This window comes from Carex rostrata, chromosome 20 (genome assembly GCF_964058835.1).
Source record: "Carex rostrata chromosome 20, lpCarRost1.2, whole genome shotgun sequence".
Classification (NCBI taxonomy): Eukaryota; Viridiplantae; Streptophyta; class Magnoliopsida; order Poales; family Cyperaceae; genus Carex; species Carex rostrata.
This window is the reverse complement of record NC_135937.1, coordinates 4,286,873-4,300,937: the sequence shown is the minus strand read 5'-3', so window position 1 is coordinate 4,300,937 and position 14,065 is coordinate 4,286,873. Positions and strand designations below refer to the sequence as shown.

The window sequence follows — 14,065 nt, the reverse complement described above, 5'->3', positions numbered from 1 at the left end:
ACAGTCATACTAGATGGTCCGTAATGATGGGTTTGTGATTCCATCTCACCTGTATACATTAATTAGCTTAAAATAGGTCGTGGAAAGGTTTGGATATTCTATAACCGTTTTCATATCTATCTCTCTTTATATGATTCATCAAAACTGGTTTCTAACTCGCTTCATTTTATCTGGTCAATGATAATAAGAGACAACATGAATACGAACAAGGTTGAAACATCCAGAAGTTATCCGAGTTATACCCAAGAATTATGGCTGGACCTGGTTCATATTCAAAAGGACCTTATTTGCTCTTTTTTCTATTATTAAAAGTGGGACCCAATTTTGACGGTTTACAACTTCCCATTGGTGTAACCAGTATGTTTCTCTTTTGCATGGAGAAATGTGAAGGCGCCAAGGCGGGAGCGAGAGGTGATGCATCTGCAAATAGAAAGATGCCACCTCAAAAATACAGTATTTCAATTCCAATTTTCAGCTAAGAAGGGTTTCTTTTCGTCTCCTTTTCGCCTTCCCTCTTATCTCTATCTCTACCACCTTCCTCAAATTAAGAAACAAAAGATAGAATCAATGTCCGATTAAGTACATTGTTAAATTAGACGGAGAATTAAAGCCTTTATCATCACTGCAACATCCTCTTCACAACCAATTCGCCTCAAATAAACATATAAGGAGGAGAAGAGGAGTAGAAGGAAATCAAGGAGAGGGACCGAGCTACATTACAATTGGGTTTGAATTGAGTGTAATTGGAGCTTATTTGGATTTGTACGTATTCTGATACGGACCCTGGCGGGAAGGAGAGAGCCGCCTGAGGCGGCGCCACCTGACGGATGGCACTGTTCAGGAGGCTCTTTTACCGCAAGCCTCCCGACCGGCTTCTCGAGATCACCGACCGCGTCTATGGTAATTTTATTTAGAATATTTCATTGTGATCTTTTTAAAGTCAAACTTCATTGTAAAATTTGTGCAATTTAATGATTTGTGATTTCTGTGACAATTCTCAATTGGAATTCAAATTATTTGTTTTTGTCTTTAGAGTGTTCATTGCCTTGTTCAAATTTAAGCTATTTTTTTGAGAAAATGTAGAGGTCCTATTATGGATATATATCCATAATTCTCTTGCAACTTTAATAAGCCGGTTTAATACGATTTTTTTTTTTTTTGTAGTCTTCGATTGTTGTTTCTCGACCAAAACACTGGAGGAGGAGGAGTTTAGAACATACATAGATGGAATCATATTACAACTGCAGGACCATTTCCCTGATGCATCTTTCATGGTTTTCAATTTTCGACAAGGTGAGGGGAAGAGCCTCATCTCATCACTTCTCTCGCTCCATAACATAACCACAAAAGACTACCCGCACCAGTTCTCCGGTTGTTCGTTGCTACCTCTAGATACAATTTGCAAGTTCTTAATCATGTGTGAGGCCTGGCTTACGGCCGATAGTTCATCGCAAAATATAATGTTGATGCATTGCGAATCAGGCGGCTGGCCACTTTTGGCATTTATGCTAGCAAGTCTTTTGTTGTACCGAAAGCAGTACACAGGTGAGCAAAGAACACTTGAAATGGTGTACAAGCAAGGACCTAAAGAGCTTCTTGGGTTGTTATCTCCGCTGAATCCAACATCATCTCACCTAAGATATTTACAGTATATTGGAAAGTTGACTAGTATGCTCGAGAAACAGCCTCAAATCCAAATTCCGTTTACTTTGGATTGTTTGATCCTTAGAACAGTGCCGAATTTTGATGGAAAAGGATGTAGGCCCATAGTTCGTGTTTATGGCAAAGACTCTTCTGGTTTTGTTGACAAAAGCTCGCAAATGCTTTTTTCTACATCTAAGACAAAGAAGTATGTGAAGCATTATCAAAAGGTACAAATTGATACTAATCATTTCATTAGTGCATTTTTAAATGACAAACTGTTTATGTTGTCATTTTGGTTTACTTTGATTTTATTTTGTCTGAAGTGTAAAAACATGACAGGCATCTAATGCGCCAATAAAACTAAATGTGGGTTGTCGGGTAGAAGGGGACGTGGTGCTTGAGTGCATCCATTTGGACAAAAATTTAGAGGCCCAAGAAGTTATGTTTCGTGTCATGTTCAACACAAGATTTACCCGATCACATATTTTGGTGCTTACACTAGATGACATCGAATTAGCTTGGGAGTCCAAAGACCACTTCTCCAAAGACTTCAAAGCAGAGGTAACTATTTTAAGAAGTTCACTCCATTTACGTATACTGCTGGTTCCATAATAATTATTATACTTTGGGATTATCATGTGGTACGTAAATTATGTATGAGATAATTAATGAGATTGTTAAGTTGAATTCTAGTTGATATCTGAACCAGGTACTCTTTTCAGAGTTCCATCCTGAGTCTGATAACAGTGGAAGTGACATTGAGATGGACTTTGCCGAAGAGTTCTTTGAGGCAGAAGAGATGTTAGAGACTCCTGATTTACATGATGAGCACCAAAAGGACCCAGATCCTTTATTTTTTGATCCTTATGGCAGAAACACAGTTGAATTTGGAACTCCAAGGGCTGAAGCTGGAAGTTACTTCTCATTTGCAAGATCAGCAAGAAAACGAGCCTCAGAGGAAACAAGTTCTGATGACTCTGGTTTGATTATGGGGACACCGGGAGAAGAGAGTTTTTTGCATGAGGCAGAACAAGAATTGGAGATGGTACAACCTAGTGTGAGTGTGGTTCCAGTTGAAATAAATGCATCTTTATCAGCTCTGTGTAAATTGATAACACCTCAAGATCCATCACCACCTTCAGTATTACTATTTCGGCCTATGTTGCGGTCTAAGTTGAAAGAAACAGCCAGTGTTACATCTTTATCTGAAGGAAATGTTATCAAACAAAATACCGAGCACACATCTTCTCCGCAATTGATAGCAATGGAAATACCAACCATTCTATCACAACAACTACCTGTATTGAATCCACCACCGCCTGTACCGCTATCATCATACACTCATAGGCATGTGCAACCTTTTGAAGGCAAAATAGAGAATCCTCTTCAGACAATACCATCACCACAACCTGCAATTTGTTACAAAGATCATGAACTGTTATTATCTAATAGAGAAGGAGTATCTCACCCTCCTCCACTTGATTCAACAAGAAGTGATGTTATACATCCTTTTCCACCGTCATCATCGCAACCACCACCGCCATCACCTCCTCGAACATCTAATGATTCTTTAATATCATCATCTTTGTTATCTTCTCTTGTGACATGTAGTGGGCCATCTTTGACACCGTCATCATCGCTGCCAACTCCGCCACCCCTTCTTAAAGTATCCAGTGATCATTCTCCTGGATCATGTAGTGGGCCACCTCCACCTCCACCTCCACCTCCACCTCTACCGCCACTGTCATCTCCACCTCCTCCACCACCACCTCCACCTGCACCTCCACCGCCACCGCCACTGCCCCCGCCCCCACCGCCACCGCCACCTCCACCTCCACCTCCACCTGCACCTCCACCGCCACCACCACCACCCCCTCCTCCACCACCACCTCCACAGCCACCTCCACCTGCACCTCCACCGCCACCGCCACCGCCACCGCCACCACCACCACCCCCTCCTCGAATATTGAGTTCTCCTTCAACATCATCAACTTTACAACCTCCTAGTGGAGAATGTAGTAGGCCATCACTACCCAATCCTCCCCAAATACCCAAACCTTCTCATGTAGAATGTAGTAAACTGCTGCCGCCTGCGCCACTCTCTTTCAAATCATGTAGCCCATCACGACCTCCTACAACATGCAATGAACCTCCTATAGCAACCCCTCCTAGAGAAAATGATGAAGCTCAACCATCATTGTCTCCATCTCCTATGAAATGCAATGTGCCTCTATTGCCGCCCTCGCCCCCACCCCCACCCCCACCCCCTCCATTACCGCCCTCACCCCCGCCCCCTCCGGAAGGGTTTAGTAGATCACTTCCATCTCCACCTCCACCTCTCGGAGCATGTAGTATACCCCCACCTCCACCACCGCCTCCAAGAGGGCATACAAGGGCTCCACCTCCCCCTCCCCCTCCTCCTCCGGGAGCACCAACAAGTGGAGCTCTGCCACCTCCACCATTTCCAGGAAGACATGGAGGAGCTCCTCCACCGCCGCCGCCTCTAGGAGGGCATACGGGAGCTCCACCTCCCCCTCCTCCTCCAGGAGCACTAACAAGTGGAGCTCCACCACCGCCACCATTACCAAGAGGACATGGAGGAGCCCCTCCACCTCCGGCGCCACCAGGAGGGTATAAGCCGGGTATAACAGGGCCACCAATGGCACCTGGTGCACCGCCTCCACCTCCAAGAGGTGCAAATCCACAAGCTAATTTGAAGGGATTTCCAGGAAACTTAGTCAGTGGAAGGGGTCTTGGGATTGGTCGTTCTGCCTCATCAATTAAAAAGTCCTCATTAAAACCTTTGCATTGGAACAAAGTGACAAGAGTCATGAGTGGGACATTATGGGCTGAGCTGCAGCGGCAATCATCTGAACTTCAAATGTATTGTTCCCTTCACCTTATAATTGAAATTATGGCTTATAGGATGACAGATTTTGCTTTTGATTTGTGATGTATTTTCAAATGATGTGTAGTCAGGAAGACTTTGATGTGAATGAGCTTGAGCAACTCTTCTCTGCAGTTGTTCGTAAGCCACATGATGGATCTAAATCTGAAAAACAGAAGTCTGCTGGGTCTAAGAATGATAAAGTCCATCTGGTACTAATGTTAATTTGGATTCATATTCAAGTCATTATTTATCTTTAATATATTTGAAGGAAGCTAATAGAAATTTTATATTGAAATGAAATACATTGTAGATCGACCTAAGGCGTGCTAACAACACTGAAATCATGTTAACAAAAATCAAGATGCCATTACCTGATATGATGGTAAGGATATTCTTCAAATTTGAGCAATATTCGTTTTCCTGAGCTATCTTTCTTCTTGAATAAACATGTAGATTTCTTAATTATGCTGTATTATTCTTTCATATTTCTTTTTTTCCTTATGTATGTGTGCTCTCCCCTAGAATGCGATATTGGCGATGGATGATTCGATTCTTGATGGGGACCAGGTGGAAAATCTCTTGAAGTTTTGTCCGACTAAAGAGGAAATGGAAACCTTGAAGGTTTGCTTGTTACATTTTACTTTTGCAAGGTGCGACAGTATCGATAATTATTATATTGGTCCGTGTACACTGTTGTTACCAGAACCAATTGGGCCATACATATGGGAGCTATATATGTTTTGAAGAGAAAAAACATTGGTAATTAAGAAAGCTCCAGTCTATTTTTGTAATGAAAGTTACATGTTTTCCCCTTTTCTAATTTGAATTACTATTTTATTATCTATTTCAGAACTTCCCAGGCGACAAAGAAACCCTTGGCAAATGTGAGCAGGTACCCTCAGAATTGAATAAAAGTAAGCTCAAAAGAGAAATAGTTAGATAAATCTTTAATATATTATGATAATAAATTTCTGCAGTACTTCTTAGAGTTGATGAAAGTTCCCCGAGTTGAATCCAAGTTGCGTGTTTTCTCTTTCAAGATTCAATTTATTTCACAGGTTTTTTTACTGCCTTCCTTCTAATTTTTTTTCCTCTAGCAATAGCAAAAATTGAAGATGCCTTTTCATTTTGAATACTGTTACTAGGCCGTCAAGAATCACCTAATTGTTTGTTTATAGAAATTGTTGATCATAAACAATTTTTCATTTATCCATACAAATACAATGGCTCTGAATTGTTGTAAAATAAGTTACAAAATAATGAAGAACGGATAACTGAGTTATTGACTTTTACAAGTGTAATAGGATCACTTGGATTAAATTGATATGCGGGTTTATCTTCATTCACAACTTTCCTTTTATTATATTTTTTAACTATAAAATAGTTGGGAAATGATTATTTTTTATATTTTCTTGGTCATTTTACAGATGTCAGACGTAAAAAAGAGCTTACAGCTTGTAGGTACCGCTTGCGATGAGGTACTCTTTTGATATGTCACTAGTTTGACAAAGGCTTTTGCATCTAATACAAATTAACTGTTGTTTTGTGTTGTGGTTATATCAGATAAGAAACTCAGAAAAATTAAAGGAGATCATGAAGAAAATTCTCAATCTTGGCAACACAATGAACCAGGGAACTGCCCGAGGTAAAATACTAGCTTTTAGAATTATTCTTATTTATATCTATTTGCATATTTTGATACTGGATTAATGTCTGTCCTTATCTTTTAACAGGTTCAGCTGTAGGTTTTCGGCTTGATAGCCTATTAAAACTTGCCGATACACGTGGTAAAGATAGCAAGGTGACCTTAATGCATTATCTCTGTAAGGTATAATTTAACTTTGTTCAAATGTGATTTTTGCTTGCAGTTATATTCAATTCTTAACCTATTTATGTATTGATCATCTCAATCAAAATTAGGTAACTGCCGCAAAGTGGCCGCACCTCATGGATTTTCAAGAGGAACTTGTCAGTTTGGAAGTTGCATCCAAGGTAGATATATTAAATCTACTATTTTATTTAACATATTTTTTGCAAACAGCAATATATTTTTCGATTACAGACTGAAAGCAATCAGAGAGAGAGAGAGAGAGAGATAGAAGGAATGAATCTTGTCATTTCATTAATTTCCAAATGTTACAGTGTGCTTGTTTATATAGACAGCTATTACATCTCAATCAATTGAGTAACTAACTAACAGCCATAACTACCCAAGTGTTTGACTAACTACTTTCTGTTACAATCTGAACTATACCTAATACCCCCCCTCAAGCTGACGCTGGTAGCACTAGGGTCAGTTTGGTCCGCAAGAACTCAAGTCGAGTGGCTGAGAGAGACTTTGTGAACAAGTCGGCAAGCTGATCCTTGGATGAAATGAATCGAACATCGAGTTGTTTTCGAGCCACCTTTTCGCGCACAAAGTGAAAATCAATTTCAATATGCTTCGTACGAGCATGAAATACCGGGTTAGATGCAAGAAAAGTGGCACCCAAATTATCACACCACAATACTGGGTTTGATTTGAGAGGGACATGTAGGTCGCGAAGTAGTTGTTGAAGCCACACCAATTCGGTACATGAGCCGGCCATGCTTCTATACTCAGCCTCCGTGCTTGATTTGGAAACGGTTGATTGCTTTTTAGAGCCCCAAGATAATAGATTCGAGCCAAGGAACACACAATAGCCCGAAGTGGATCGCCGGTCATCGGGGCAACCGGCCCAATCGGCATCGGAGTATGCATGTAGATCAAGGGAGTAAGTCGCACTAATGTGAAGGCCATGGAACAACGTGCCTTTGAGATATCGCAATATTCGCTTAACCCCATTCCAATGCTCATCTGTTGGAGAGTGCATAAATTGTGAAGCTTTGTTAACGGCATATGAGATATCGGGCCTAGTAATCGTGGCATATTGAAGCGCCCCTACAATGCTTCGATATGTGTGTGGTTCGGCCATGGGGTTCCCTTGGAATTTTGAGAGAGGATCACCCTTGGAGAAGGGAGTAGAACAAGGTTTGGCGCCATCCATCTTGGACCGAATAAGAAGATCGCGAATGTATTGGGGTTGAGAAAGAAGAACGCCATTTGGTTGAGATTGAACTTGAATTCCCAAGAAGAAGTGTAAGGGTCCAAGATCTTTGAGAGAAAATTGGGAACCAAGGGATTGGATGAGAGATGTCACACTAGAGGGGTCGGAGCCGGTCACGATAATGTCATCAACATATATCAACACGATGGTAATAGAAGAAGAATCACCACGTATGAAAAGGGAGGAATCCGATTGAGAGGGCTTGAAATGAAGGCCGGTTAGAACGGAAGCCAACTTGTGGAACCAAGCACGTGGGGCTTGCTTTAGGCCATAGAGGGCCTTCTTTAAGAGGCATACGTGATTCGGAAAACTCAAAACCGCAAAACCCGGAGGTTGGGACATAAATACTTGTTCTTGAAGATCCCCGTGAAGAAAGGCATTGTTGACATCTAATTGCCGAATCGGCCAATTGTGAGAGGTGGCAAGAGAAATAACAACCCGAATTGTGGTTGGTTTGACGACGGGACTAAACGTCTCATGATAGTCAATACCCGCCTCTTGATTATAACCTTTCGCAACGAGGCGAGCTTTATAGCGTTCAATAGTCCCATCGGCTTTGCGCTTGATCTTATAGATCCATTTACACCCAATAACATTAAGATCGGGTCGAGAAGGAACGAGAATCCACGTGCCATTCTTTGCAAGAGCATTTAACTCATTGGACATTGCATCACGCCATTCAACATGTTTATTAGCCTCTGTAAAGGAAGTCGGTTCAGTTGGAGGAATGGTAGGCAGTGGATGTTTGGTGGTGAGAAGAGACTCATGATGAGGGATGTGCATGAGTCGATTAGCATTGGCACGAGATCTAGTGATCATTTGATGAGTAGAGCCTGAAATAGTAGCCTCTGGTTGAGCTGGAGTGGAGAGAGCAGGAGCTGGTCGAATTGGAGGCTTCTCTGTCTCAGATGAAGGCCTCTCTGTCCCAGGTTGAGCGGTACTGGAGGGAGTAAAGGCTGGCCGAACTGGAGAGGAAGGGTGAGGAGTGCGGCGCCTATAAACCAGGTGAATTGGAGGCCGCTCGGTGATGGGAGAGGGAACAGTAGCAGGCCTCAAAGGAGGTGAGTTGGGCCGAATAGAAACTGGGCCGCCAGCTGGTGTAGAATTGGAGGCCGTAGGAAAAGAAGGTAGGGAAATGAGAGGCAGAGAACTTGAAAAATCTGTTGCAGGCTGTGTTGGAGAGGAGTGTGAGTCAAGTTGAGTATGAAACGAAAATTTCTGTTCATTGAATCGAACACTTCGGCTAATGTAAATTTTATTAGTAGGAATATGAAGGCATTTGTATCCTTTTTGGTTTTGGCAATATCCCAAAAACACACATGGGAGAGACCGAAATTGGAGCTTATGCGCATTGTATGGTCGAATCAAAGGAAAACATAGGCATCCAATAATCCGAAAGAACTTGTAATCCGGGGTTTTGTTGAATAGAAGAGTGAAGGGAGAGGTGTGAGGTGGAGTGGTTGGAGGAAGTCGATTGATGATAAAGACCACACTTTGGAAGACATGATCCCAATATTCCAATGGAATAGCCGAATGGGAAAGAATGGCAAGACTAAGTTCCACCACATGGCGATGTTTGCGCTCCGCTACACCATTTTGTTGAGGAGTGTAGGGGCAAGAGGTTCTATGGAGAATTTGCGGAAAAAGGCGAGCAATGGGCTTAAACTCCGTTCCGCCATCCATTTGAAGGATCTTGATAGAAGAGCTAAAAAGATTCTCAACTTGACATTTAAATTGGGTAAAAGCATGCACTACCTCATCCTTAGTGCGAAGAAAGTAAATCCAAGAAAATTTGGAAAATTCATCAATAAAATGAACATAATAACGAAAGCCATTTTTTGATACAATTGGGGATGGTCCCCACAAGTCCGAATGTACCACATATAAAGGAGAAGTAGCATGAGAAGAGGAGGGAGTAAAAGGCAAAACATGCGCCTTGGCTTTACAACAATCATCACAAACTCCCAAATTATTTGAAGTAGTAGGTAAAAATTGCGAATTTATTATGAAGTGAGTGGTGGAGGGAGAGGTATGTCCAAATCTCTTGTGCCACATAGAAGCCGACACACGTTCGCCAACCAAGGCATGAGGTGAAAAAATAAGATGATAAAGCCCATTAATTTGTGTAGCTTGAAGAAGCGTCCGCTTCGTGCGGCGGTCCTTGACAATGCAAAACAAGGGGTGAAACTCTAAAATAACATCATTGTCTTTAGTTAATTTAGAGATGCTAATAAGGTTTTTAGTGATATGTGGTACATGTAGGACACCATTCAAATTCAAAGAACCATTGTTAGAGGGTAGAGAGCAATGGCCAAGATTTTGAATGCTAAGGTGAGAACCATTACCAACTTGAAGCCGATCTTGGCCAGCATAGGTAGTGTAGGCGGTGAGATTGTTTAAGTCGGAAGTGACATGGTGAGTTGCGCCGGAATCAAGAAACCAATCGCCACTTGGTGCGGATGCAGTTGTGTTGAGCAATGCTTGTGGTGGAGAGGCATACGTATCATTGTCGAACCGGTACCAACATTCAAGCGCCTCATGGCCCCGCTTTCTACAGATTTGGCAAAGAGGCCGATCAGCTGTATTCTGCACTGCCTGAGAAGGACTGAAAACAGTTCTGTTAGAAAAATTAGAGGAATTTCGGCCATTTGAAGAACTGGGCTGAGCACTGTTGCGAATTGGGCCTTGAGAGGAATGAAAGTGACCCGAATTGCGGCCTGGAGTGGGAAGGAGCCCAGTCGAATTGGGATGATAGGAGCCCCGACCTCTTCTTCCTCTGCCACGACCCCTACTCGAGTAAAAGGCAGATGGATCGGCGGAATGAGTAGACAGCTGAGGATTCTGAGAGAGAAGAAGTGCCTCGTGAGAGAGGAGGAAGGCATGAAGGTCGACTAGAGAAACAGGAATAGATCTGGTAGTGATAGCCACGACGAAGGAATTGAAGTCAGAACCAAGACCACTCAAAATCGAACGGACCAGATCCGATTCAGGTACTGGATCACCGGCGACGGTCAATTGATCAGCGATCTTCTTCATCCTCTCAAAATAGACAGTACACGACTGATTGCCACGAGTTGATGATTGAAGAGATCGCCTCAGCTCCATGATTCGCGCGGTGGAGATAGCTGAGTAGACCTGATGTAACGATGACCAGAGAGCACGAGCAGACTGACAGTGAACGTACTGACCGAGCACATCCTCAGTAATGGTGGTGCGCAGCCAACCTAACAAGAAGCGATCTTGCCTATGCCAAGCCTGAAAAGCCGGGTTAGGAGTGGATAAGCCAGTGGAAATGATGTGCTCGTCAGGGGGAGAGACAGTGGAATCAAGAAACCGTGAAAGACCAAAACCGTCAAGGATCGGTTCAATCTGCGATCTCCATGTCAGGAAGTTCTCTCGAGTCAGCTTCGTGGAGACAGGAAGAGTGATGTGAATAACAGGATCGATTGGGGTGGGAGGAGCGGGCTGAGAAACCTCGCCAGAAGACATGAGTGTTTAGGATTAGTGATTTGGTAGGAAGAGAAGAGAAGAACCTGGCTCTGATACCATGAAAGCAATCAGAGAGAGAGAGAGAGAGAGATAGAAGGAATGAATCTTGTCATTTCATTAATTTCCAAATGTTACAGTGTGCTTGTTTATATAGACAGCTATTACATCTCAATCAATTGAGTAACTAACTAACAGCCATAACTACCCAAGTGTTTGACTAACTACTTTCTGTTACAATCTGAACTATACCTAATACAGACCACACTACTTGTTTTGTATTGGTTGGTTAAAGATGACATACAAATTTAAAAAAAGCCATATTAGTTCAAAAAGATAACCACAAAATCTTTCATTATTAACTGAACCAAGCTTATAAATGAGAACTGCACTTTCCATTTTTTTTTTATATCAAACATTTTGGGGGTTGCATCTCCAATAATTTCTAGATAACCTTGATATATAAATGGCAGATGATATTAAATTGACCTTGCAAATAATCGAAACAAAAGTGCCACATTGATCTATTCAATATATGTGTTTCTCTAAGAACAGATACAACTGAAAGTAGTGACTGAAGAGCAAGAAGCAGTCTCAAAAGGTTTAAAGAGAGCTGAGAATGAATTAAAGGCCTCAAAGGAAGACGGGCCTGTTTCTGAAATCTTTCGTCAGGTACAGTACTTATGATGTACTTTAAAGTACCACAATTTTAGTATAATTTTGATGAGATTTAACAGAAATACTCTGGTTATATGGAACAATTTCATTTTTGCCTATGCAAAATTATAAGATGTCCAATTCTCCTACAAAGGATGGAAAATATCGTCTGTCCTCTTGATATGCAGCAATTCTAACATATGCTCTTGACTTCTCCATTTCATCCAAATATAATTTAATTAACTATGCTTAAATTAGAGAAAAAGAAGATAGTTTGGTTATTTTCAAACACAAAGGAAGAAGGGATACATTATAAATTTCCATGTTTCCTAGGTGCTAGCATGTGAGATATCAGATATATGTATTATTTTACAGGGGCATACAACTGCAACTTCCCATGTAATTTGCATGATGTAAACTGACAAAAGTGCATTTTCTTTAGACATTAGAAGAATTTGTGACTAAATCCCAAGCTGACGTAGAACATATGAAAGCTCTTTACACTGCTGTTGTAAGTTCACCACTTCTTGATTCTTCACATTTTTTCTTCTATGTATATATATTCTTGGTAATTAATGACTTCAATGTTTGTTGCCATTTTGACAAACTCACATGACAGGATCAAAGTGCTAAGGATCTCTCTGTGTACTTTGGTGAAGACCCTGCAAAATGTCCATTTGAGCAAGGTTTCACCTCTTGTTAATGTCTCTCTATTTTTCTAGATCATTCTGTATAATCTTTTATGCTAAGATTTGGTATCATGCCATCACAAAACTTTGTTTTCCTTTATACGAAGGTCACCATCAAAACCATTACAGGAGCATTTTGTTCAAGCATATACTAATTTCAAATAAAAATCAACAAAAATGCAGTGATAAGTACAATTTTGAATTTTATGAGATTGTTTCGAAAAGCCCATGAGGAGAACTTGAAGTATGCCGAAATGGAGAAGAAGAAGGCCCAGAAAGATGCCGAACTGGAAAAATCCAAGGATGAAAAACCAACAGCTAGATAGTACTAAATGGATCAGTTGTATCAAGATATGAGCATAGTTTCATAGACTAATTTAACATTTCTACAACTACACCATGCGTTCCATAGTTTATCGGCACAAGAAGATGACCTCCTAGATTAGGTTCTTCGAGTTGTAAATTCCTCAGGTACATTTATTTATTATTATTTTTTTTTTGCTAGAAACTTTCTAAAAGTGGTCGCCCAAAAAAAAATGGAAGTGGGATCGAATAATTTTTTATTAAATAATAATGCCCCTTGTATTTAACAATTTGATCTTGTTGATATTGTTAGTCAACTGCCCCTTTCAGTAAAATAATATATACTATTTAGAAACTTATATCGAGGATTGATATGTTATTGAGTATGGCTAATATAACATTAGTGTCATTTCAATCTATATAACACCAACTTCAAAACCTATCAAATCGAGTTTAAATGGTGAATCCAAACCGTTCAAACCGATCTACTTAATTAGTTGTGCGTTTACATGTAAAATTTATAAGTTTTTGAGTTTATTTGGTATCAAGTCAAGCGGTTAAATGTGTGAGTTTTTAAGTTAATTTTAATACATTCATTTTTCAATTTTTTTGCCGCTTGATTTGATACTAAAATAACTCGAAAATATAAAAAGTTTGCATGTAAACGCATCACTCATAAAGTAAATTGGTTTGAACGGTTTGGATTCACCATTTGAACTCGATTTGATAGGTTTTGGAGTTGGTGTTATATAGACTAAAATGACACTGATGTTATATTAGCCATACTCTATGTTATTTGTGCTTTAACGTGATATCTATGATATATGTTTTCTTCTATATTACCAATTTGTAGACAACAAATATCCACATTTTTGTTTAGAATCAACTAATCTGACATCATACTTCTCGCATTTTTTTGGGTGCAGATATATTGACTCCCTCAAGATCTTCAGATTTTTTGTACAAAGTATGACCAATATAGATCATCTTATCATTATTCTTTTATTCTTTTTATTCTTTTTATTCTTTTATTTGTCTAGATAAAGCAGCTTTACATGTATATTTTTCATCTTTTGTAGTTAGTCAGATTATGTCAAATTTAGAAAATAAAACGAAATGTACGAGGGGAATGCCATTATTCCCAGCTGGTTTGCAATAAAAGAATCAATTTTACTAGTCAGCAACTCAGCATAAAGCTTCCAAGAAAAAAAAAATTTGTAGTCAAATACCCCAATCTGACCATTTGTTTGCATTATATGACTTCAAGGCGACTAATCTGCAAAATTATTGCAAGGGGTTCTACCTTTTGC

At 40.3% G+C, this 14,065-nt stretch overlaps 1 protein-coding gene across 1 annotated transcript; it reads left to right on the top strand.

The window, feature by feature from the left end:
* Positions 1-391: 391 nt before the first annotated feature.
* On the top strand, positions 392-13,943 carry LOC144572815 (formin-like protein 18). Its single transcript, XM_078322488.1, has 19 exons — positions 392-900; positions 1,165-1,871; positions 1,984-2,205; positions 2,354-3,421; positions 3,515-4,527; positions 4,620-4,743; positions 4,845-4,916; positions 5,057-5,155; positions 5,385-5,426; positions 5,512-5,592; positions 5,962-6,012; positions 6,098-6,179; positions 6,268-6,362; positions 6,455-6,526; positions 11,662-11,778; positions 12,206-12,274; positions 12,383-12,449; positions 12,636-12,923; positions 13,682-13,943. Exons 1-18 carry the CDS (start codon positions 828-830, stop codon positions 12,776-12,778), a joined length of 4,197 nt encoding a protein of 1,398 aa, XP_078178614.1. The 5' UTR covers positions 392-827; the 3' UTR covers positions 12,779-12,923; positions 13,682-13,943.
* The last annotated feature ends 122 nt before the right edge of the window (positions 13,944-14,065 follow it).

Excerpts from the sequence above, each read along its gene's own strand:
- LOC144572815 (XM_078322488.1), top strand. The coding sequence starts at position 828 with ATGGCACTGTTCAGGAGGCTCTTTTACCGCAAGCCTCCCGACCGGCTT. Across the intron at positions 11,779-12,205 it reads TTTCTGAAATCTTTCGTCAG|ACATTAGAAGAATTTGTGAC; the intron begins GTACAGTACTTA and ends CATTTTCTTTAG. Across the intron at positions 12,275-12,382 it reads AAGCTCTTTACACTGCTGTT|GATCAAAGTGCTAAGGATCT; the intron begins GTAAGTTCACCA and ends CTCACATGACAG.